This window comes from Pseudorca crassidens, chromosome 19, assembly GCF_039906515.1.
Source record: "Pseudorca crassidens isolate mPseCra1 chromosome 19, mPseCra1.hap1, whole genome shotgun sequence".
Lineage (NCBI taxonomy): Eukaryota > Metazoa > Chordata > Mammalia > Artiodactyla > Delphinidae > Pseudorca > Pseudorca crassidens.
This window is the reverse complement of record NC_090314.1, coordinates 42,031,903-42,055,858: the sequence shown is the minus strand read 5'-3', so window position 1 is coordinate 42,055,858 and position 23,956 is coordinate 42,031,903. Positions and strand designations below refer to the sequence as shown.

The 23,956-nt window shown below is 51.4% G+C and overlaps 1 protein-coding gene across 15 annotated transcripts; it reads left to right on the top strand.

Moving 5' to 3' along the window:
* The first annotated feature begins 2 nt into the window (after positions 1-2).
* Positions 3-21,196, top strand: NFE2L1 (NFE2 like bZIP transcription factor 1). Of its 15 annotated transcripts, XM_067717096.1 has the most exons (7): positions 3-141; positions 745-896; positions 10,341-11,356; positions 16,185-16,400; positions 16,812-16,901; positions 17,128-17,286; positions 18,078-21,196. In XM_067717096.1, exons 3-7 carry the CDS (start codon positions 10,847-10,849, stop codon positions 19,434-19,436), a joined length of 2,334 nt encoding a protein of 777 aa, XP_067573197.1. In that variant the 5' UTR covers positions 3-141; positions 745-896; positions 10,341-10,846; the 3' UTR covers positions 19,437-21,196. The 15 variants fall into 15 exon arrangements, with proteins under 15 accessions (XP_067573197.1, XP_067573196.1, XP_067573198.1 ...); XM_067717095.1 differs by lacking the exons at positions 3-141; positions 745-896 and adding an exon at positions 8,713-8,863; XM_067717097.1 differs by lacking the exons at positions 3-141; positions 745-896 and adding an exon at positions 9,122-9,267 and having other exon boundaries at positions 16,218-16,400.
* Positions 21,197-23,956: the final 2,760 nt, after the last annotated feature.

Genomic DNA, 23,956 nt, shown 5'->3' with positions numbered 1-23,956 from the left:
CCTCCGTTTGTCCCAGGACCGGCCTCTCTTTCCCCTCCTGCCTTCTCTCTGACTTGTGGGTTTGGTTTGCACCGACGTCCGCAGGCTGTCCTGAGGCCAGCAGAAAACACAGGCAAAGTCCAGTTTGTCTTTTGACTCCTGGTAGGTACCGTTGGGACAAATATATCAGGTCATCCTTTGTGTCTCAGAGACAGGTTCTAGCAGTGGGAGCAGATGAGGGCAGCTCTTAGAGAGACCCCTCTGCATAGAAGAGTTTCTCCCACTCCTCTCACGCGACTTGGGTTAGGGAGCCATGGCGCCCGGACGCCGTGGCAGAAGTCTCCCAAGACACAGACACGACACAATCTGAAACAAGACAGATGCCTAGCAGCACAAAGGCTTCACCAGTGAATGGCATCAGGCTTTGCCGCGCTTTGGTTCCTTTGGCCTAAGTACACCAGAGGACAAGCTTTAGCTTCAGCGTCCTCAAGGCCAGTGGGAAATTCACACTCCAACGGTACAGAGTTTACAGTACTTATCCATTTACCTATCACAATACCAGGCATGCATTTTACACTTAAGACTTTTCACGTACATTATCTGATATAACTTGCACCTGTGAGGTAGGTGTTCTCATCCCCATTTTAAACAAAGGGAGACTCAGAGTTTGTGTGATCTTTCAAGATCCTTCAGCTAATCAATAGTTGAATGGAGGTGGAACCCAGAAATTCAGACTAAGAATTTCTTCTCCATTCTTCTCTTCAGGTCCTTTGATGTTGGGTACCACACTCCCTCATCCCAGGTGACTGGGGAATGGGGGTTTCCTCTGCTGAATGGTTTCAAGCCATCTCATTCTTCATCTCAACTTCAATGTCATCACCAAAAGGCCTTCTCTGACAACCACCGAATCTGACTTGGTAGGTCTCTGCTGTCACATTCTCTGTCTCAGCACCCTACATATTTCTTTTGTTGTATTTAATCTCCAAATACCACTTTTACTAATTTGTTTACCAATGTGTGTGGTCCTTCTCTGCATCAGGCATTGCGTACTACAAAAATAGAGATAATGTGCCTGTGGAATCGCTGGTGCCCCAAAGAGGACACATGACAGGTCCAGTGAAACCATGTTTTATGTGCTATACAAATATTTGAGTGCTTCCTATGTGCCAGTTACTTTTTTAGTCACTGGGATGCAACAATAGCCAAGGTAAACAAAATCTTTGCTCTCGTGGAGCTTATTCAAGTGTTTGTGTGTGTGTGTGTGTGTGTGTGTGTGTGTGCATTTCTGTGCAAGACATAATATGCAGATAAATGAATAAAATAGATATTATTTGAATTGCTGGTAAGCACTATGAAGAAAAATAGATCAGGAATGGGTATCAGGAATGTGAGGGGTTGGGGAGAGGCAGGGAAAAATGCCATTTTCATCAGGGTCATTTGAGAAAGCCTTCAAGAAGGTGACATTTGAACAAAGAGCTGAAGGAAGTGAGGGGGCAAGCCACACGTGTCTGAGGAAACGTCTACTGAACCTCTTTATGATGATTTAGAAGGCACATCTGAATCTTCCCTGCAGGCTACCAGAGTTATAATAATGAACATTAATCAATGCTATTTGGTATAATGGAGGAAAAGACAGTATTTTAATTGCTTGGATTCCAGATGATCAGAAGTTATGTCAATGGTCATGCCAGCTCAATGTTATTAAAAATACTAATTTGGGGCTTCCCTGGTGGCACAGCGGTTAGGAATCTGCCTGCCAAGGCAGAGGACACGGGTTCGAGCCCTGGTCCGGGAAGATTCCATGTGTCGCGGAGCAACTAGGCCCGTGGGCCACAACTACTAAGCCTGTGCTCTACAGCCTGCAAGCCACAGCTACTGAGCCCGTGTGCCACGATTACTGAGGCCCGCGTGCCTGGAGCCGGTGCTCCACAGCAAGGGAGGCCACTGCAGTGAGAAGCCCACGCACCACAGCGAAGAGTGGCTCCCACTCGCTGCAGCTAGAGAAAGCCCACGTGCAGCAAAGACCCAAAGCAGCCAAAAATAAAATAAATTTTAAAAAAGTACTGATTTGATTATTTCGATGCTTTAATATTTCTGTGAGCTCGTCCATTATTAGCTCATATTTACAACACAGCACCGAAAAGCCTCCAGGGGCATTTCCTAGCCTCTGTGTAGTGAATGGTACCCACAGTGGGAGAGGGTCAGCTTGCAGAAGGAGAGGAAGACCTGGGAAGACAGGGGACTTAGAGAGCAGGAGTGGGTCCGGGGAGAGGAGGGGGAGGAATTAGTGACAGCAGAGTGGCTGAGAGGCACTGAGGGGGGCAGAGGGGCTGGGGATGAGAGAGAAGGCCAGGGAAGGAAGCTTAGGAACCGAAAAATCCTCAGCACCACCAACACCACCACCACCACCAGGGTTGCTATCGTTATCATCATCAGGATCGCTTTACAGCTTAAGTGCCGTGGTGAATAAGTAAATCCAGAGCACTCAAGTTGAACTTTTCAAGGAAGAGATTTCCTCCTATCATGGCTCCTTCCCAAACTCCCTCAACAGAGACCCCAGGACTCCTTTCCTTCCTCAGGGTCCCCCAACCTGGGGTGCCCCTTTAGTGGGGATTCTGTATAAACATACAAGTTCAGTGTGCACGGTGTCCGGACAATGTCCCCCACAGAGCACAGCCTTACAGTGTAAGGCTGGCAGCACTTGGGAAGCCTGCAAGTGCAGCAGAAAAGAAGCTGCTGGTGAGCTTCTCAGAATGAGGAAGCCAGAGCTGGGTTCAAAAAGAAAGCCGCTTGCTGTTTCCCTGTTCCCTCCTTCCTTGAGAAGGGGCGGGGTGCCCTGGGAGGAGGTGCTGTGCGCATCTCTAAGCAGCTGGGGTCTGTGGAGAAGCTGGACTCAGAATTGGCCCTAAACACACACACACACACACACACACACACACACACACACACACACACACACACACACACGTCTCTGCCCTTTGGAGTCTCCAGGAGGCTAGTGATTCAAATAGGTTCCCCTCTCTGGGCCTTGATGTATCTTGAAGGTGAGACCATTCCATTTCCTCTGACTCACCCTCCTGCTGCCACATTTCTGTGCTGTCTGTCCTAGGATTTCAGCATCTGTTCTTGTGTGACAAGAAGAAACAGCTCCCTTGGGTAACAGCCTTTCTCTCTCCTTCCTGCTATAATGTCAAGAGGGGGAGGTGTGTGTGCAATGTGAGGTGTGGTTGTGTGTGCTTGTGGCATCCTCCAGAGAGAAAACGAAAGCTTCCATGCTCTGTCTGCAGGATGAGTTTCCAGTTGACCATCCTAAAGACAGCTCTCATTTCTTCAATGTGTTTGGCTTTCTCTGGGATAACAAGGTTGTAGGGTGGGTGGAGAGAGAGCTGGGCAAGAAAGGGACCTCACGCTTAGCTCTACCCATGCATGAATGACTTTATACACAGGATCCGATTTTTAAACTTTGTGAATATGTATATAGTTATCTCCATTTTAGCTCAGGAGGGCCCAACTAGTAAGTTTTGGAACGCAGCTCTGAGTCCAAAACACCCACTTTTCCCGCCTCACAATAGCACCTCACTGACTGTGACATGCCACACTGAGAGCTATACAAAGAAAGTTACCCAACACTGTTTGGGACAACATGGTGAGACATACAGGACCACTGAGTTCAGCTTCATAAAATGTTACACCAAGACATGAATGACCTAAGAAGCGTTTTCATTGGGTAGGTCCAGGAAGAGAACACGTTAGGACTGAGAAAGAGCACGTCGTAAAATCAGGTGGTGATTCTGGTCCGCACTCATGATTACCACCGCTGTGCTTTTTTACTCAACTTGGATTCTTGCCCCCAAGCTACTGATTCTCTACTCTGGCTGCATATAAGAATCACCTAAGGAGCTTTTACAAAATCCTGATGTCCAGGGCTGCTCTGGGAGACTCTGATTTAATTAGTTGGGGGGGTGGGACCTGGGCAAGCCCCCTAGGTGATTCTAATGTGCAGCCAGGGTTGAGAAGCAATCTTCTAAGACAGCCATGGGAGAGGTGCACAGGGAAGAGACTGGCTTGTAGAACCTCTTTTGATGGTTTAATGGTAACAAGCTTGCTAATGATGTTTACCATGTAAGAAAGGGGGTATTGACAGGATGTAATGCTAGAATCTCTCAGAAGGGTGTTAAGGAAATCTCAGGCAGTCATTTTATCCATTCCCCTTGACTAGTTGGAAATTGGAGAGTGAGAAATATTTATATAGGTTAACAACATTTAAAAACATTTTTAAAGAAAGGAAAACTAATGGGTGAGCAGAATGGCAGAAAGATTGGGTTTCCTCTTTGGGGAAAAAGCAATTCCTGCTATTCCAGAAGAACTCTAAACCACAGCCAGTCTGCCTTCCCACATGCCCTTCTCCGAGGGTTTCTGGACAGGAGTCATCATCACAGGATGTTTGGAGGATGGATGTGCCTGCCCGATGGCAGCAACAGCTGTTCCTACAGAGGAAGGTGGGTCAACGTAGATATCACTGGGACGAGTAGGATTTCAGTGTAGTTAGCTGGCTTCCTTTCATGACCCCAAATCCCTGTGCATTAGAACTAACCAACTTCCTGGCTTCCCACTGCCTTCTCTCCTGAGCAGCCTGGAGCCTCCCTGGCAAGACCTGGTTCCACTGTTGGCTCTCAGCCTCTCCCTCAGGGAGCAAGTGCATGCACTCACTTTTTCCAGTGGTCTTCTCAGTCTGATTTAATGGATATACCAGGACGGATGACACATCAGCATGGGATCTTTCTTTCGCTTCTTGGGTAATTGTCCTATTAACAGCTGTTCCCGGGAAAGGAGGGTGTGTGTGTGTGGGGGGGAGGAGGGTGGCTTCCTGGGTGAAGAAGGACACACCCTGGATTTTACAAGGTTAATCAGTGGGTTCTGGGAAGGAGGTTTACACCTGCTCAGACTTGACCTGGAACTCTAGACAGCGTGGAAGACGGTCTTTCGATCTCCACTCCCTACACAGAGTACTATTAAATATCCTGGGTGCCTACACCCTGCCAGGCCTCACTGCCGGCTGCTGAGATTTTCTCTACGTCTCTGCTCTCCTCAGCCCCTGCAATGGGCTAGCAATTGTTTGTCTTTCCCATTTTTCTTCCCACCTTTCTGTAACTGCTAAGCTAACTACCCCTAGTCATTCTTTTTTTTTTCTCCTAGTCATTCTTTAACCCAATAATACAGTTCCTGATCCAGCTCTCTCCCACTTTACACTCAAATAATTATTATACACATTTAAACATAGTACTTGAAGTTGGGAGGCAAAAGAAAGGGAACAGGATAGTGTGGGCAAAAGACCTCTCCACACCTTTCCCACCCCTTCTCTAAGGATTTTTTTTTTTTAACATCTTTATTGGAGTATAATTGCTTTACAATGGTGTGTTAGTTTCTGCTTTATAAGAAAGTGAATCAGCTATACATATACATATATCCCCATATCTCTTCCCTCTTGCGTCTCCCTCCCACCCTCCCTATCCCACCCCTCTAGGTGGTCACAAAGCACCGAGCTGATCTCCCTGTGCTATGCGGCTGCTTCCCACTAGCTATCTGTTTTACATTTGGTAGTGTATATATGTCCATGCCACTCTCTCACTTTGTCCCAGCTTACCCTTCCCCCTCCCCATGTTTCTCTAAGGATTAACATGGAGCCCTTCCTATTCTCAGTGCCTGTAACTCTCTCCACACCCAGGACCCCAGAAAGGAGAGAAAGGAAAAAAGAGGATGGGTAAGAGAGCTATCTTAACAAACTTGTGAGTCATTAAAAAGTGACCAAATGAATTTAGGCTTTCAAAGTGATGTGAGAGTATCACATGGTTATCTCCTCAGTGTGGCTGTCCCACCCACAGTTGCCATTTCAGTGAATGTTTATCTTGATTTCATGTTAGTCTTATATGTACTACATAACTTTATTTCTCATCCCAGGCACCTGGTACCCTGCTATGCAGCTCAAAAGAAACTTGTAAAGTACAAATGGACTGTCCAAAACACTCAGTTTTGTTGGTGCTAAGGTTCCCTGACTCCCCATAGATAAACGATTGCCCAGTTGTTGTTTTTTCAGAACTGTGTCAAGGTTTAAAATTGTTCTCTATTTGCTGTGTCAAACAGATGGCCACTCTTAGTATGCAATTTCTCCTTCTATCTTCTCAAAATAGTCTTGTATTTTAGCCTGGTAACTTTAGTCTAGTCTTGATATCTTTTAGTGCTATGGTTTTAAAATATTTCCTTCTCAACCCCCTTGATATATTTTTAGAGTTACTGATTACACCTTAATTTCTCCTCTTTTCTTATCCAACAGCAGTGTTTACCTTCATGGTCTTATTCAGGGGCTGAAAGGTCATCCATTTTTTTAGATAATATGCCATATCCTTCAAAACCACACCTCCTCCAATTATTGATTTCTGCTTTTAACAGGAACTTTTAATCACAGGCCTGCTTGAGTTCCCCTTCAGTTATTCAGCAAGTACTTTTTATTTATTTATTTTAAAAATGTTTTGTTTTATTTCTTGTATTCTGGCGGCACGTGGGATGGTTCTCCAACCAGGGATTGAACCCTGGCCTCCTCAGTGAAAGCGCGGAATCCTAAGCACTAGCCCACCAGGGAACTTCCATAAAATATTTTACTTATTTGTTCGGTAGTACCAGGTCTTAGTTGTGGCAGGCGGGCTCCTTAGCTGTGGCTCGCCAGCTCCTTAGTTGTGGCATGTGAACTCTTAGCTGCAGCAGGCATGTGGTATCTAGTTCCCTGACCAGGGATTGAACCCAGGCCCCTCGCACGGGAAGTGCAGAGTCTTAACCACTGCGGCACCAGGGAAGTTCCTTATTTATTTTTTAAAGTCGAGATGTTATTTATTTATTTTTGGCCACACTGTGGGCTTGTGGGATCTCAGTTCCCTGACCAGGGATTGAACTCAGGCCATGGCAGTGAAAGTCTGGAATCCTAACCACTAGACCACCAGGGAACTCCCGGCAAGTATTAAGTATCTGCCATTGCAGGCACTGTCCTAGGTTTTGAAGACTCAACAGTTAATGCACAAAATTCTAGTCCTCATGGGGTTTCTATTTTAGCATTTTCTGGGTGACAAATAGTAAAATGAATAAATAAAACATGTGCTCTCTGAACCCATCTTTTTTTTGGTTAATTATTTATTTTTGGCTGCGCAACGGCTCTATTTGTGGGGAACGGGGGCTACTCTTTGTTGCTGTGCACAGGCTTCTCGTTGCAGTGGCTTCTCTTGTTGCGGAGCAAGGGCTCGAGGGGCTCGGGCTTCAGTAGTTGTGGCACTCGGGCTCAGTAGTGGCATGTGGGATCTTCCCCGACCAGGGCTCAAACCTATGTTCCCTGCATTGGCAGGCAGATTCTTAACCACTGCACCACCAGGGAAGTCCCCTTAATCTGTCTTTGAAATGAGTAACTAGTTTTCTGAGGATTCAACGCAGTATACTCCTACATGGTGAAAGTGCATTATAATCTGTGAACCACCCAGAATTAAGCCGCCTAATTCTCCAAACACATGATGGACTAGGTGTTCTCATCAAATAAATTACCAGTTGGCCTTGTCCTTGGTTGTATAAGGACCAATGGCTCGCCCACTAGATTAGCAGGATCTTCCAGGGAGTCAAGAATTTGAGTCAATGCCTCTTTTTGTCCCACAGCTAGGAACAACTTACTGCAAACGCCGCCAACTCAGTGACAGCCTAAAAGTGGTCTTTGCACCAGCTGTATGAAAACTACCCGAGTTGTTTAATAAACGGGCAAGGTTATCAGGCTGCCACCCCAGGGTAAGAATCAGAACCTCTGGTGTGGTGCCTCAAAATGTGCAAGTTCAACAACTTCCCAAGGTGATGCTGGAGGTAAACCAATGTTTGGAAATCACAAAGATGTCGGCTAGAAGAGACTGGAGAACACTAGAAACTGAGGAAAGTTCCTGAAAAGCAAAACTAACCTGCGTGGGAGGCTGGGCAGAGGGGGTGTGTGGGGAGGTTGGTACAGAGGAGAAAGTGTTTGTATTATGACAAAAACAACTAATTATGTCACATTCCTCATAACCCCAACGTCCCACCACCGTCGTGGCAAGCCGTCCGCAGGGTTTGCCTGGGACAGGCGGCGTAAGGATCCCTGACTGGCAAGGGGCCCAACGCGCAGCCCGCACGGAGCGGAAGCTAGGAGAGCGGTTTCCGCTGCCAGCACCCAAAATGGCGGCACGAGCGTCCCCACCATGCGAAACACATGCTCTGTGCCCCACCTCAGCATCTCAGGTCCTACTGGACTTTTGCAAGTCACCGTGGGAACCCTCAAGGGGAGGACCCCGCACTCCGGCGGCGATACCACCTCCCATTCCCAGCCCTAAGCCCTTATACCCTCGCCAAAGAATGCACTGGAAGCGCTCAGCCTATTAACTTCACTCCGTGCCCAGCCTGTAATACCTCCTGCAGCCGGCGAGCGACGGGCGCACGGCTGAGGGGTCCCGAACGCCGGGCGATAGGGCCTTCGCCCCACTTTATTGGTGGGCCCATGCCGTGGGGCGGGCCTACATGCCCATTGGGCCGTGGACCGTGTCAGTCTTGGGAAATCGGTAAAGGGAGAAGGAGGCGCACTCAGCCATTGGGTTCTCTCTGCTGTCAATCAAAGCGACATCCGGCGACGGCCAATGTCTCCGCTCGTTGATTGGAGAAACGTGTCCCGGGGGAGTACGCGGAGGGCGGGCTTCCGTGTGAGGTAGAAGGAGGGGGCGGGGAGGGAAGCGGAGGCTGGGGAGCTCTAGGCCGGCCGGCGGTGGCGGCGGCAAGGCCTGGCCTCGGGCTGAGCGCCTGCTGTGGCGGCAGCGGCGGACGCCGAGATCAGCAGAGGGTATCAAGCACATTTCTTTCCCTAACGGGAGGGGCGCAGCGCCGCGGGGCCGAGGCTTACGGGGTGAAGGGCGGCGGGGTGGAGCTGAGGGGCAGGAGGCGGGAGCGGGCGGCCGAGCGGAGTTCGCGTCGGGGCCGGGCCCTGGGCCTGGCAGGGAGGGGCCGAGAGGCAGTGGAGAAAGCATCTCCGGGGTGGGTTGGACTGGGGAGGGCTGAGGGCCTGAGAAGGCGTGGTGTTAGGCCCGGGCTTGGGAGCGGGGTGGGGCCATAAGGGCGGAGGGCGGGGTGGGGTTTGGCCGTCTGGGTGGGTCAAGGCCAGGAAAGTAGCACTTGTTCGCTGCTGCCCAGAGGCTAGAAGTCGAGGCGCCAGGAGCGGCATGGCGACTTGGTCCCAGCCGGACTCGGGTATCCGGGGCAGGGTGGGACCGGGCTCAGGCCTGGCCTTACTCGATCTTTAAGGGACCTTGTCCGGTTTCTCGAACTTAATTGGCTCTTGGGAGGTTTTTAGTAGTAAATTGCGTGAGAATTGGAGGGAAGTGTAAGCAGGAATTCTGGGTCGCAATTATGTTTACTCCAACCAGATAAGGGCGTGTGTGTGTGTGTGTATGTGTATATATCCCTCTTTCTCTTTAGGATGAAGTTCGTAGATGGGTCACAGCAGTGAACAGGAGAGAGCTATGTCGTGGTTTATGAGGTTAATGGAAGCTCAGAAGTAGAGACTAGAAAGTGAAAGGCAGCTTTACTCCCTCCCCATTTGGCTATCTGGGTTGAAGACTTGGCCATATCCTTCTGCTTTGGATCAGAAGGTCACGTGAATGAAAATAAAACCTGCCTATTCAAATTCTGGACCTAATAATCCTGCCTCAGGGCCCCCCATCTCGTCAGTACCCCCATTTTTTTAAAATGTGAGAGTGATAGGAAAGGGAAATCAGATTTTAAAGTTGGAAAAACAAAAGGCGTTATTCTTTTCTATGATGTGGTGGTTGTCTTCTTGTCCTTTTACTCTCACCCATTAATAATCTCTCCCTCCCTTTTAGAACTTGAAGGCACAAGAATTGTAGGCAGTTTTCTACTGAGAGAGGAGAAACAAACTTTCTTTTAAGATAGGAAATGGACTTCTCACGCTAAAAATAGAAGCTGGGTAGTGTGTATGGGGTGGGGGGAGGGTTGGTAAATCAGACAACGTGTAAAGTATTTTGGATGCCCTGGGCATTATCTGCTTATCCAAAATGAGCCACCTGTTAGGGTGCTGCAGAATTAATATCCAGAAACTGAGATCTCTTGTGAGCAATACCTTCCTCTCATAGTTGTTCTGTCTGTAACAGGTTTTCATGTTTTGTTTTTCTTGGAGTATAATAACTGATTTCTTTTTAAATAAAAAATAAAAGTGGCCTTTTAATGTGTTTCCTACCTCTGCCTTGGTCATGGCATGAAAATTATGGAATCTTATCCTGTTGCTTTTGTGATTCCCATTTCAGGTTTCTTTGGAAACCCCCCTGGTAAGTGTGGAGGAGGCGGGACACTCTGACCCAAGACAAAAGGCCTGTAGCTCCAGCCAAAGGAAATAAACCTTAGGAGAGAGAAGGAAAAAAAATATCCATCAGCTGTTCCCGAGAACAACCTGCAGTGAAATTTACAGAGAGGACAACTAATGTGAGTGAGGAAGTGACTGTATGTGGACTGTGGAGACAGTAAGTCACGTGGGCCCTGAGGGCCTGGACTGGGTTAGGAAACAGTTGTACTTTCAGAGGTGAGGTGTCAAGAAGGGAAAAGTGAATGTGGTCTGGAGTGTGGCCTTGGCTCCAAGGGGTGTGCTTTCCTCTGAGGCTGTCAGGAAGCTCAGCCCCTGTGTTCTGCCAGGGTGGGGTACAGGGTTTGGCACTGAGGAGGGTAACTTGCTGGCTGGAGCAGCAGAGCAGTGGCCTTGATTTGTCTTTTGGAAGATTTAAAAACCAAAAAGCATAAACATTCTGGTCCTTCAGCAATGCTTTCTCTGAAGAAATACTTAACGGAAGGACTCCTCCAGTTCACCATTCTGCTGAGTTTGATCGGGGTGCGGGTGGACGTGGATACTTACCTGACCTCGCAGCTCCCCCCGCTCCGGGAGATCATCCTGGGGCCCAGTTCTGCCTATACTCAGACCCAGTTCCACAACCTGAGGAATACCTTGGATGGCTATGGTATCCACCCCAAGAGCATAGACCTGGACAATTACTTCACTGCCCGGCGGCTCCTCAGTCAGGTGAGGGCCCTGGACAGGTTCCAGGTGCCAACCACTGAGGTTAACGCCTGGCTGGTCCACCGGGATCCGGAGGGGTCTGTCTCTGGCAGCCAGCCCAGCTCGGGCCTCGCCCTCGAGAGTTCCAGTGGTCTCCAAGATGTGACAGGCCCAGACAACGGGGTGCGAGAAAGCGAAACGGAGCAGGGATTCAGTGAAGATTTGGAGGATTTGGGGGCTGTAGCCCCTCCAGTCAGTGGAGACTTAACCAAAGAGGTTAGTGGCGACGTGGAGGGGAGGGTGGGAAGGGTCTGGGGTTGCGGGGGTGGGCTGAAGGGTGGTCCTGAAGGAGTGTAGTAATAGTAGTAAGCCCTGCAAAGAACCAGAGAGGTTCCGGGGGGTCTCAGGCATTGTTCTGGGATAGGAGTGGGCTAGATTGTCTGACTAAGATTGGGGGTTGGGAGCATTTCCTTGTGTTGAACCATTGACCCACCTCTAAATGAACTGTCAGGGCAGTGGGAGGTCCTTAGAACATGCCTGTGTGTTTACTGCTTGGATTTCAACATGACTCCTGGAGGCCTGGGGTGGGGGAGGGAGTCATGTTATGATGGGCTTTGATGCGGTGTATGTTCGTTGCTAAGACACAAATATTTTGTGGACTGTTGCCTTGTACCTCCCCCCACATCAAAACACACCTACGTATTCTGAAGTTCTCCTCCTTTGTGGTCAGGCCTGTTGTGGTGGTAAGGTCCTGATAAGTCTCCTCTCCTGGGTCTGAGCCAAGGGGTAGATTTAGATAGTTATTCTTGGCCAGGAGAGGGCCAAGGCTCCCATTCTTTGCTAAAGGCCCACTGCAGCGAGTAGGGACGGGAGGGATGGATGGGAACTAGAAGAGAAACTGCATTCTGCTGCTGAAGGCAGCTTGCTTTGAGCTGTCAGAGGTCTGAACTGACGAGTGGCTGACACACTGTTGTGGGCAGAAGGTGATGCAGTCGCCTCTAACCATGTTAAATGGTTTCTGCTGCCCCTCCCCCACCAATGTGATAAGACTGCTTTGAGCTCTGCGTTTGGACCTGTCTTGCCACTCAGTCTTACGGAGCTTGGGAAAAGATCCAGTTCAGTCGCTGGCCATTAGGGAAGGAGGAGGCTGGATTGCACTGGGCTGGGTTTTCCAGAGCTGAGTCTTGAGGCGGGGGTGCATGGGGGGAGTGTTTGGGAAGAGGGAGTGTGGAGGTATGTTAAAAGTTTTACAGATGCTGTAGAACTTGGCTCTTTCTGCATACCAGTCAGACCAGGTTTTGCCTACCATCCCGCGTTGAAGCCTGTTCTAAGCTCGGTTCTCTGAATGTTAGTGACTGTCAAATCATGTGGCTTTCTCTGGGCCAGTGGTCCTCAACTGGGGATGATTTTGTCCATCAGGGAACATGTGGCAGTGTCTAGAGACAGCTTTCGTTGTCACAACTGGAGAAGGTGTTATTGGCATCTAGTGGAGAGAGGCATGGGATGCTGCCGAACTTCCTAAAAAGCATAGGACAGCCCCTAAATAACAGGTTGATCTGGCCCCAAATGTCAGTAGTGCCAGGGTTGCTCTGTGCTTAGCTGGCTCACATTGGCTCTAGTTTGAGAGAGACTAGAATTACCTGCGTATGGGAGTCGTGAGCACTCCTTGCCTTGCAGTGCCTCTTTTCTGAGATTCTTACAGCGCCACCTCTCTTCTGCTTCCTCTGTTATTTACCTTCAACTGGACTCCAGTCTTGGCACAGTGGTCTGAAGAAGTATGCCTCCCAGCCTCCTCTTCCATCATCCCACCCACGGTAGCTCCTCAAGGGGTAGATGTAATTGGGCTTGGGAACCCTGCTGCTGGTAACCCAGCAGGCATAGCTTCATTCCTCTTCCTGCAGGGATCTCTCCTGGGATGGGGTGGGATGGGATGTTTTCAATGTAATTGGCTGGGTTGGGGTGGAATGGGATGGGACTTTGACCCTGCTTGCCTCCATTTCTTGATCTTCGTGAAGTTTGTGCTTTCCCTGACCCCAGGCTTTCACTGCTCCCTTTGGAGATTGGGGGTGGGTTAGCGTTAGGGGCCCAGGCTGGGTATGGGGGAAGGGAGGATTTTTGTGTGTCTAGAACATTATTTCCTCAGCAACTCAGGGATAAAAATACCCAGGTCCAGAGCATGTGACAGGCACTGCTGGAGCTGGTATTATCCCTGGGTGGCAGCACTCCCCTGCTGCCAGGCCTGTTCGATGGACAGCTATAGCCCAGGCCCTTGTCAGGGATAGGATTCCCCTCGAGGTTGGCACTCTGCCCAGAGAGGGGGGTGGCCTGTGTACAGCTCTTTGCAGGCGAGGAGGAGCACTCTGCGACCAAGGAGAACATACTGTCCCTGACCTGACCTTAGGCTCAAGGGGAGCAGCAGTGAGGATGGGAGCCAGAATTGTGACCCTGATTCTGTCAGGGGCATTCTTCCTGCTTTAGAGATGTAAGCCGGGGCTCAGGCAGAGATGGCTCTTGAACAAAGCCTGGGGTAAAAAGAAAGTGGGGGGCAGGGGGGACATGTTTGTGTCCAGGACGTTGCGGAGCACCTGTCTCCTTCAGTGCTGGCGTTCAGGCTCCTGTCTCCCTCCTCTTGACTGGGGCTAGGCCTGGCCGGCACTGTGACATCCCTGCATTTGTGCAGATGGATTTCCCCCTTCCTCTTGTCTAGCTTGTTGTAGGGTGACAAAGCCCCTGGTTCCCAGTGGATCTGGGTGCACTGGGTTCCTGCTCAGGCTAGCTTTTTGAGCCTTGGGTTTGAGGACGACTGGCCACAGCTCTCCTGAGGAACGGGAAAACTCCTTACACTTCCAGGGAAGAACTTAGATTCCCGAAGAAGCTGTGGGAGGAGTGTCTGCCCAGTCCTGAGTCCCAGTCCTGAGTGGGCTGGGTAAGCAGGATGCGACAGGAGGTAGAGTGGCACCCCTTCCCCCCAGGGCGCTCTCACTGCGCCACCCCGGCTGGCTGACTGGGCTGGGTGGGGCTGCCCGCCCCTGGGTGCGTCTCCTTGAGGAGACGGAGGCGGCCGGCGATGGGCTGGTTCCTTGCGGCAGCTTCTCCAGCTGCCCTGGTGCAGAGATTGGCTCCCGGCTGCAGCTAGGTAACAGGCGGTGGGAGGGGATTGGCTCCTTCCGCATCTCCAGCGGAGACTTGGGGGAGGAGATTGGCTATCGTCGCAGCCTAGGTAACGACGGTGGGAGGGGATTGGCTCTTTCCGCAGCCCAGCTGCTGACCTGGGGGAGGGGATTGGCTCTCCGCAGCCTCAGCAGTGACCTGCGGGGTGGGAGGGGGAGGGGATTGGCTCCTTGCTGCAGCCTAGGTAACAAGTTTGGGGGGCGTGGGGAGGGGGAGAGAGGGAGGAGCGGGAGGATAGGCCCAGGAGGGAGCTTGCTTTCCTCTGCAGCTTGAGCACGGAGCATGGGGTGGGAGTCCCATCTCACTGCAGCCTCTGCGGTGAGCTCAGGGTGGGGGCTGCCGGGCGCCTGAGTGGAACTGGGGTTGTGAGGTGGGAGGGGGCTGCTCCAGGATGGAGGAAGGGGGCTGGGCTGGGCCGCCCAGGCAGCAGCACGGGCGGGGCACCCTCCTTGGGCCCCTCGGAGCTAGCAAGGGGCCACCCTTCCAGCCTGGTGTGCTCCCTGCGAGCCAAGAGCTCCTTGGAGCCCCCTGTCCGGCTGCCCAGCACCAGCTGCCCTGGGGCTCATCTCGCACACCATGACCCGCCTGGACCGCAGCTCTCACAGTGGTGGGGGCCATGCCAAAGGGAGCCGGCCCCTTAACTCTTTGGTGGCTGGTCACCGGGTGGCCCAGCCCCCCTCTGCTCCTGGGTCCAGGGCTTCTGTTCAGGTTGGTATATGTGGGGAGACTGCAGGGAGAGGTACACCTGGGAGGTCTTAGGATCAGGGAGGCTTACTGTGGGAGAGGGATACCTGGTCAGATCTAGGGAGGTGGGTCTAATCTAAGGATACTGCTTTCTGGAAAGTGTCTGCCTTTTAATCTCTGACTGGAAGGCAACAGTTTAGGGTTTCTTTAACTGCAGGGGGTGGCATGTACAGGAAACCCGAACGCCTCATATTTATTGGGGTTGTACGCTGGTGGCATTGGGGGTAGCAGGTGGAGCCGGAACTAATCAGGAGCTGCCAGCGAAGAGTGAGAGGGAGGCATTTTGGTGCCCGGGGCGGCAGTTGTGGCTGGGCAGTGATGGGGGCTATGTCCTTGAGTGGGTTGCCTGATGGGAGTCAGTGAGTCCTGGGGTGTGGTAAGGGAGTGAGAGCACTGGTTTGTGGGGACACCGTGGGGCTGGCCTTGGCAGGGGTGGGGTGTCCAGTGAGGATCATCTGACTGCCTGAGGCTCTCCGGGGATTGAGGCAGCTTGCTGGGATCAGCTGAGAGTGGGCATTCTGTTCTGGCAGGGATGGATCTTGAGGTGAGCCTGGACTGAGAATTGTGGGTGTTCAGCCTTACTCCTGCCTCATCCAGGGAAGGGGGAACGGCTGTAGGAAGGGCTGGATAGCCTGTCGTTGTCATTGGTTGCATCAGGTGGTTGCAAATGCAGGGATTTTCCTCTCCAGTCCACCCCACCCCTTTATGCAAATGAAATGGCACCACAGGCTGATGCAAGTCTGGCCACTGCGAAGCAATTTTGCTTGACAGTTCACTCTTGCTTGCCATGGCCAGCTTTCTACAAACCAAGTTTTAAGGGATTCCCATTCCCGAAATGGGAAGTGTCTCCTCCTTCCCCCTTTCTTCTTAAGTAGTGGTAAGATGGCCCTGCCTTTTGCCCTGGCTGTGCCTCTGGTCCAGATCCTAAGCCCGCAGACCGGTATGGTGATGGTTGTGCTAGTGGTTTTCGCTAGCTCTTTTTTTTTTTTTTTTTGGAGGCTGGTGTCTGGAAATGGATGAATGAAGCCGTGCTGGTACAGAGGGGACAGGGGGTAGAGTCTGGCAGGTGTAGATTGGGAGGGGCCCCACCCGGGAGTAGTTGGGGTGATGCTAGCAGAAACCTCTGAGGGGCAGGACAGGGAGGGGCCCCTGGACCCCAGAGCTAAAGTCATGATGCTCTGTCTTTCAGGACATAGATCTGATTGACATCCTTTGGCGACAGGATATTGACCTGGGGGCTGGGCGTGAGATTTTTGACTACAGTCATCGCCAGAAGGAGCAGGATGTGGATAAGGAGCTGCAAGATGGAGCAGAGCAGGAGGACACCTGGCCAGGCGAGGGTGCAGAAGCTCTGGCACGAAACTTGCTAGTGGATGGAGAGACTGGGGAGAGCTTCCCTGCACAGGTACTCCTGCCTCTGCCCACTTCTAGAAACTTCTCTTTAGAGAAGGCAGGTTGTGTCTGTGGGATGGGCCTGAATGTATATCTTGGGTTGGGGTCTCTAAGTCACAGTGGTGGCTGAGGAAGCGGGAGTAGAAGAGCAGCAGCAGCGGAGGGGCCGCGCCTTGGTAACGAACAGCACATGGGAGGCAGAGCATCTAGCGGCTTTCTGCTTGCGTCAGAACCCCCCACTCTCTTCTCCCCTGGAGTTTGGGACTCAGGGCCAGCCGACAGCCTGGGAACGGAGGGCGAGTGTAGGCCTGCAACCATGCAGGGCCTCCTTCAAGCTTCCCCTTGGAAAGGCTGGGGAAGGGGCTTCGGCCCACAGGCAGCCAAGGCCCGGGTCAGTCAGACTTAACAGTTGCTGTTGCCACAGGTGCCTGGTGGGGAGGACCAGACAGCCCTGTCCCTGGAAGAGTGCCTTAGGCTGCTGGAGGCCACCTGCCCCTTTGGGGAGAATGCTGAGGTGAGCAGGACTCCAGGGAGAGCCCACTGAGTCAGCAGGGCAGCCTGCACACAGTGTGTCTCTCTGTGGCTGCCTGAGGGGCCGGCTTTTGGTGTTGGCCTTGTCCTGGCTGCTGGGGGTGAATTCAGAGGAAGGAAGAAACAGAACCTCAGGTGGTAGTCTCGGGGAGGAAAGCAGAAGGTGGTCTTTCCTCCTCCCCTGTTAAACCCTCTGTGTTTTGCCCTAGTTTCCAGCAGACATTTCCAGCATAACAGAAGCAGTGCCTAGTGAGAGTGAGCCCCCAGGTCTTCAAAACAATCTTTTGTCTCCTCTCCTGACGGGGACAGAGTCTCCATTTGATTTGGAACAGCAGTGGCAAGATCTCATGTCCATCATGGAAATGCAGGTAGGATTATCAGAACCAGGCACAAACCTCTCGGACTTTGTGTGGGGTGTCTTCATACTCAGTTGCTTTTCCACTTCTGGGAAAAGAGAGAGTAACACCTTTCTGATCCATAGGAAAGTGGGGACACTGAGAGGTAACTGTCCACGTGTCAGTAGGTGGTGGAGTCAGGATTGGGGTTTGGGTTAAAGCCCCGGGGCTGAGGCTTCTAACGCAGGCCTGCCTCCTAGGTGCGCCTCCTTCTTTCCCTTCAGGCAGATAATCACTGGGCTGGGTGTTTCCTAGGTTTAGCATTAATAAAAGCTGACATTATTGTAGTGCTTTACAGCCATTGTATTTCACTTGGCCCTCGGGATCATCTAGTCAGCCCTTTATTATTTTAAACGTGAGGACACTGAATCTCAAAGAGAGACTGAGTGAAATGCTCCTGGTCTTACAGCAAGTGGTGCAGCTAGGCTTTCTTACTCCAAGGCTGGGTGTACTTTTCACTGTGCTGATTCTGCAGTGTTAGGTGCTTTTTTCCTCTCCTCCATGATGGGGGAGTCTGGGCCAAACATGACCTGGAGCTGATCAGTCCTGCCTTGGGGTGGAGTCCACAGGGAGGAACCCGTCTCTGCCAGGCATGATGGATCAAGCGGGGCCAGGAGCTGATGCTGTGGGCTGTGGTTTCCTGTCTCTTGCCTTTACACCCATGCAGCTGTGCCTATGTTGGGTGCCTGCTATCGTGAGCCCCCAGCCACACCTGGGGATGGAGTCTGCGCTAAGTGAACGGTGATGCTCTTCTCCCCTCCCAGGCCATGGAAGTGAACACATCAACAAGTGAAATCCTGTACGATGCCCCTCCAGGAGACCCACTGAGCACCAACTACAGCCTTGCCCCCAACACTCCCATCAATCAGAATGTCAGCCTGCATCAGGCGTCTCTGGGGGGCTGCAGCCAGGACTTCTCACTCTTCAGCCCGGAGGTGGAGAGCCTGCCTGTGGCCGGCAGCTCCACGCTGCTCCCGCTGGTCCCCAGCAATTCCACCAGCCTCAACTCCACCTTTGGTTCCACCAACCTGGCAGGGCTCTTCTTTCCACCCCAGCTGAATGGCACAGCCAATGACACAGCAGGCCCTGAGCTGCCTGACCCACTCGGGGGTCTGTTAGATGAAGCCATGCTAGATGAGATCAGCCTGATGGACCTGGCCATTGAAGAAGGCTTTAACCCCGTGCAGGCCTCCCAGCTCGAAGAGGAATTTGACTCTGACTCAGGCCTCTCCTTGGACTCCAGCCATAGCCCTTCCTCCCTGAGCAGCTCTGAAGGTAGTTCTTCCTCCTCCTCGTCCTCCTCCTCCTCTTCTTCCTCTTCCTCTTCCTCTACTTCTTCCTCAGCCTCTTCCTCCTTTTCTGAGGAAGGTGCAGTTGGCTACAGTTCTGACTCTGAGACCTTGGATCTGGAAGAGGCTGAGGGCGCTGTGGGCTACCAGCCCGAGTATTCCAAGTTCTGCCGCATGAGCTACCAGGACCCAGCTCAGCTCTCCTGCCTGCCCTATTTGGAGCATGTGGGCCACAACCACACATACAACATGGCACCCAGTGCCCTCGACTCTGCTGACCTGCCACCACCCAGCACCCTCAAGAAGGGCAGCAAGGAGAAGCAGACCGACTTCCTGGACAAACAGATGAGCCGGGATGAGCATCGAGCCCGAGCCATGAAGATCCCCTTCACCAACGACAAGATCATCAACCTGCCTGTGGAGGAGTTCAACGAGCTGCTGTCCAAGTACCAGCTGAGTGAAGCCCAGCTGAGCCTCATCCGTGACATCCGGCGCCGTGGCAAGAACAAGATGGCGGCGCAGAACTGCCGCAAGCGCAAGCTGGACACCATCCTGAACCTGGAGCGGGATGTGGAGGACCTGCAGCGCGATAAAGCCCGGCTGCTGCGGGAGAAGGTTGAGTTCCTCCGGTCCCTGCGGCAGATGAAGCAGAAGGTCCAGAGCTTGTACCAGGAAGTGTTTGGGCGGCTGCGGGATGAGAACGGGCGGCCCTACTCGCCCAGTCAGTATGCGCTGCAGTATGCCGGGGATGGCAGCGTCCTCCTCATTCCCCGCACCTTGGCTGACCAGCAGGCCCGGCGGCAGGAGAGGAAGCCGAAGGACCGGAGAAAGTGAGCCTGGGGAGGAAGGGGGTTGACGCTCACCGAGATGGAAACTGGAGAAGGGCTGGGCCTGGACCTGGACCTACAGCGGGGACTTTAATGCCTTCTTATCCAATAGATCTCAGATGGGATGACTGCGGGTCAGTGGACAGGAAGAGGCAGGCGCAGGCGCTGTCTGGCTCAGCTTCCCCCACTGAGGGGGGTGGAAGTGGCCAGACCGTTTGGGTGGACAGGGTCCTCACCCCTACCCTTTTCCTTTGAGGGAAGGGTGGTGCTGGCATTGCTGGAGGCCGAAAAAGGGAAAGTAAGGGACTTGTGAGAGGAGAGGAAAGTAGTAGAAAGTCTCATTCCTGGAAGGAAGGAAGGAAGGAAGGAAGGAAGGAAAACAGAAAACCCAGAAAAATCAAAGCGGGAAGAAAATCAGAGGGCAGGTTAAGTTGGCTCTGGCCAGGATTCCAGGCAGCAGGTTTTAGAGGGGACTAGATTACTGGTGTGAGTAAACCCCACTTCAGCCTAGGGGAGGGGTGGAACACGGAGTCGGTTCTGAGAGGGGCCTGTGAACTCTTCCTGCTCCTGCACTTTGGCATCCCTGACGGGGAGCTCTCGGATAATATCTCCTGTGAGGTTTCCATCAGAGGGGAGCCCCTGGGACCCGACACTGGCTTGGAGGGTTAGGATCAAAGGGTAGAGTCAACAGGCAGGGGTCGTGAGGCCTCATGCTGCAGCAGCCCCAACACCAAGCATGTCACTCACTGCCCTGCCATACATCTTCCTCTGTGCCCAGTCACCCCTGAGCTGAGGCTCCCACGTCTCCATCAGAGCCTGCATGCGAATGCTGTTCTCTTCCCACCCGTGTGCCCCCGCCCCTCACCAGCTGCCTGGAGCTCTTCTGGAGCTGGGGTGCTGGCAGTGCCCACAGGGCTGGGCCTGCAGCCTCCTGGGAGCTGCTCTGAGGCAGGGGGATGATGTGGAGAAGGCAGGCAGTATTCAGCACAACACTGGGGAGTGACCCTTCCCTCAGGCCTCCCCTACCAACAACTGGGCTTTGTCACTGGAAAGACAAAAAACTACAAAACCCAGCAGCAACAACAAAAACTAGTCCTCTTAGAGTTTCTTGCGCTTTGATTTTTTTAGGGCTTGAGCCCTGTTTCACTTATAGGGTCTAGAATGCTTGTGTTGAGTAAAAAGGAGATACCAATATTCAAAGCTGCTAAATGTTCTCTTTGCCATAAAGACTCCGTGTAACCGTGTGAACACTTGGGATTTTTCTCCTCTGTCCCGAGGTCTCTGTCTTTCTTTTTTGGGTTTCTTTCTAGGAGACTGAGAAATGCATGTAACAGGGGCTGAGGGTACCCCTCCCTCAGGCTTTTGGCCACAGGCAGCTTCTCCACACCCCCAGTTTAGCAAGGGCTCCTGGAGGACCGCCTGGGGGAGGCAGAGAGGGGAGCGCCAAGGTGGCCAGGTGGTTCCAGGACCACAGTGTCTCTAACTGTTGCCACTGCTGTCCCCACCTCGGCCTGGGTCTGGAGCATGGTCTGCCCCAGGCTAGCAGGAATGAGTTGAAGGGGGGAAGCACTGATTCTCCTCCCTGCTTAGGTGGGGAGGCATTCTAACTGAGCAGTAGGGATAGAAGGCACGAGCCTGGGAAGTGCTTTTATAAATTATTTTCCTTGTAGATTTTATTTTTAATTTATCTCTGTGACCTGCCAGGGAGAGGAGAGAGAGATGCTGTGAGCACATGACAAAATAAAATAAAATAAAATGGATGATTTATTCTCAAGTGCAATTTTTCCCTATTTTGAGTTTAAATTGAGAGTAAAGGAAACAGGGCCCATGAGGAGAGGACTGGCCATTGTGTGGCTAAGGCAGAGCTCTTAGGGGAAAGTGGGTGGAGAGCAGAGGAGGTTGACAATGAAGAATTTAGAAAGACAAGAGTCTTAAATACTGTATTAAAGCTTCCAGACAGGGGTTATGTACCTTTCTGTAGGGTTTGCCAGCTGAATCCTTTTAGACGAAGGATTCAGAATCCTTTTTGGCCTTTCTCGTAGGGCTAGGCTAGGTGGGTGTTGTCACCTGGCCCAGCTCCTTACCTGTCTTCCTGTGGCAAACTGCATTTTTAATATTGATTGTGCTGTTATTTCTCTGGTGGCCCCACCTACCAAGGGGGTGCAAGAGCTTTGGAGCGTAGTCACAGTGATGACGGTGATGGCAGAAACCCAAGAGATCTACAGGACCAGCACACGCCAAGCACTTCACTATAATAGCAGGGCCACGGAACCAGAGAACAGAAAGCTAGACCCCAGGGTTTAAGGCATTTGAAAGCTCTCCAGCTGAGGTGACCAGAATCTGTTCTCCCTCAAAATAATACAAAAAGCCTGTAAAGAGTTGAATGCTTTAAGGTACTGGATGGTTGCTGGAACAGCCACATGCGCATCTAGGGGTAGGTACTTAACAAATGTCCAAGTAATGAATGCCCACCTGGCAGTCTCTGTGAGATTACCAGATGAAGTTTAGGACTGGAAGCTGTGATCCTCCTCATGAAACCTGTGATCTTGAACTCCCCATGTACCACTGTATGGCCTGGCTTAGCCCAGTCCTTTAATGATGCTACTAGAGTTTATCCTATGGGGTGAATAGAATTCTGGGAATAACACTGAGTTCTTTTTTGTTTCAATTTACAATGTCTTTTGCCCCCCATCTAGTTGGAACGGGTTGGTCCTATCAAACGAGCTCTTTCCTAATTAGTAATTAACTTATGACTGTAAGCCAAATAAAACGAAGATTCTTAAAAAAAAAAAAAAAAGGCTAAAAATTAAGTCAGAAAAACTAATTTATGCTGATAAAAAATACAAGTTATATACAGAAAACTGTGACAAGTAAAATTCAGAGTAATGTTTTTGTATACTTTCTAGAAATGTGTATATTTTTGTTTAGTACACAATTAGGCTATAACTTTTATCTTGTTTTGCAACTTTTCAAACAGATTTTAAAGATTTTAAGAAAAAGTCCTCTCACCTTCCCCTTTGCTAGTGTTGCCTCTGGTCTGAGAAAGTGTGTTTTGGTCACCCCCTTCCCCCATGTCCCCTTATGGAGAAATGTACAGTTGTGTCTGGGAGCTTGCTGATTAGCTGGGGCTTTGGGCCAAGTTGGTCAGCACTGCTGTGGGGCTGACCTCTTTTTGCTGTTGGCAGGTGGAGTGGGTGTTCCAGCTTCAAGGCTTTTTCTGGCAGGAAGAAGATACGAGACCTCAAGTAAGGACTGTGAAGGCTGCTACACCTGAGACAGGAAGTGAGACGAGGTCCTAGATTTCGCAGGGAGATGAGCAGACCTCAGGACCAAACTTCTGGGTGACGTGCTTGGGTAGGGGTCGAAGGCTTGCTTTGTCTTGACTTTAGTCCTAGGCATCATTCAAACTGATTTTCCCACACATTTTAAATCATGTAAGGCGACGGAAATAGATCCATTGTGTTTGGGTTTTTTTTGCGGTACGTGGGCCTCTCACTGTTGCGGCCTCTCCCGTTGCGAAGCACAGGCTCCAGACGTGCAGGCCCAGCGGCCATGGCTCACGGGCCCAGCCGCTTCGCGGCATGTGGGATCTTCCGGACCGTGGGGCACGAACCCACGTCCCGTGCATCAGCAGGCGGACTCCCAAGCACTGCGCCACCAGGGAAGCCCCATTGTGGTTTTTTTTTTTAAGGCTGCACCACATGGCCTGTGGGATCTTAGTTCCCTGACCAGGGATTGAACCCGTGCCCCCTACAGTGGAAGCACAGAGTCCTAACCACTGGACCGCCAAGGAAGTCCCAGATCCACTGTTTCAATCTCTGCCCCACATACCATCTCACCAGTGAAGCCAGGGCTATTTCAGAATCAACAAAAATAGAAAAAATATAGAACTGAGGGAAAGTAGAGATCTAGAGACATGCTCAGTGTCATCAAGACCTGGCCTCCACGGCTGGCTCCTTGCCCTTCCTAGGGAAAGCTGAACAGCAATTAAAAACAGCCAGTGAATGAGGAGGTACTTTCCATGGAGTCCTGCCTTCCTCAGGCTGCCTTCATCCCTGCTTTGACCACCCACAGCTACACCAGACCTTGCTGCTCTTCAGATCTGTTTGGCACATAGCTGGAAAACAAGTGCCTTGCAGAAAAAAAGAACATCCCTACCACCATAGTTCTACCTCATCCAGTAGGGACTGACCTAGGGCAACAGCTTCAGAAACTCAGACTAAATATATAGTTTTAGGGCACTACCAGCAAGAGCCCATTTCCTTGATACTATCCATGTACAAAAATGGGTACCAGGTTGGTGTCTGCCTCTCTGGAAGTCATTTTCCCAACCAAGTGTAGACATTCTCTAGCAAAATCCACGTGTTTGATTATTATGAGTGGTTAAGCCTTGTTTTTCTATGCCTGATCCATCTGGGAAGTGAGAGGGAACCATAGACCTTCAACTGGTCATTTTGTCAGTGCACCAAGAACCTCTTTCACTTTTACTTCTCCCACAGAGGTCAGTCAGCCTCCGTCTAGTTCTGA

Bases quoted from the DNA above. Each gene is read 5' to 3' on its own strand.
- NFE2L1 (XM_067717096.1), top strand. From the start codon at position 10,847: ATGCTTTCTCTGAAGAAATACTTAACGGAAGGACTCCTCCAGTTCACC. The intron at 11,357-16,184 runs GTTAGTGGCGAC...TCTGTCTTTCAG, and splicing joins GTGGAGACTTAACCAAAGAG to GACATAGATCTGATTGACAT. The intron at 16,401-16,811 runs GTACTCCTGCCT...CTGTTGCCACAG, and splicing joins GGGAGAGCTTCCCTGCACAG to GTGCCTGGTGGGGAGGACCA.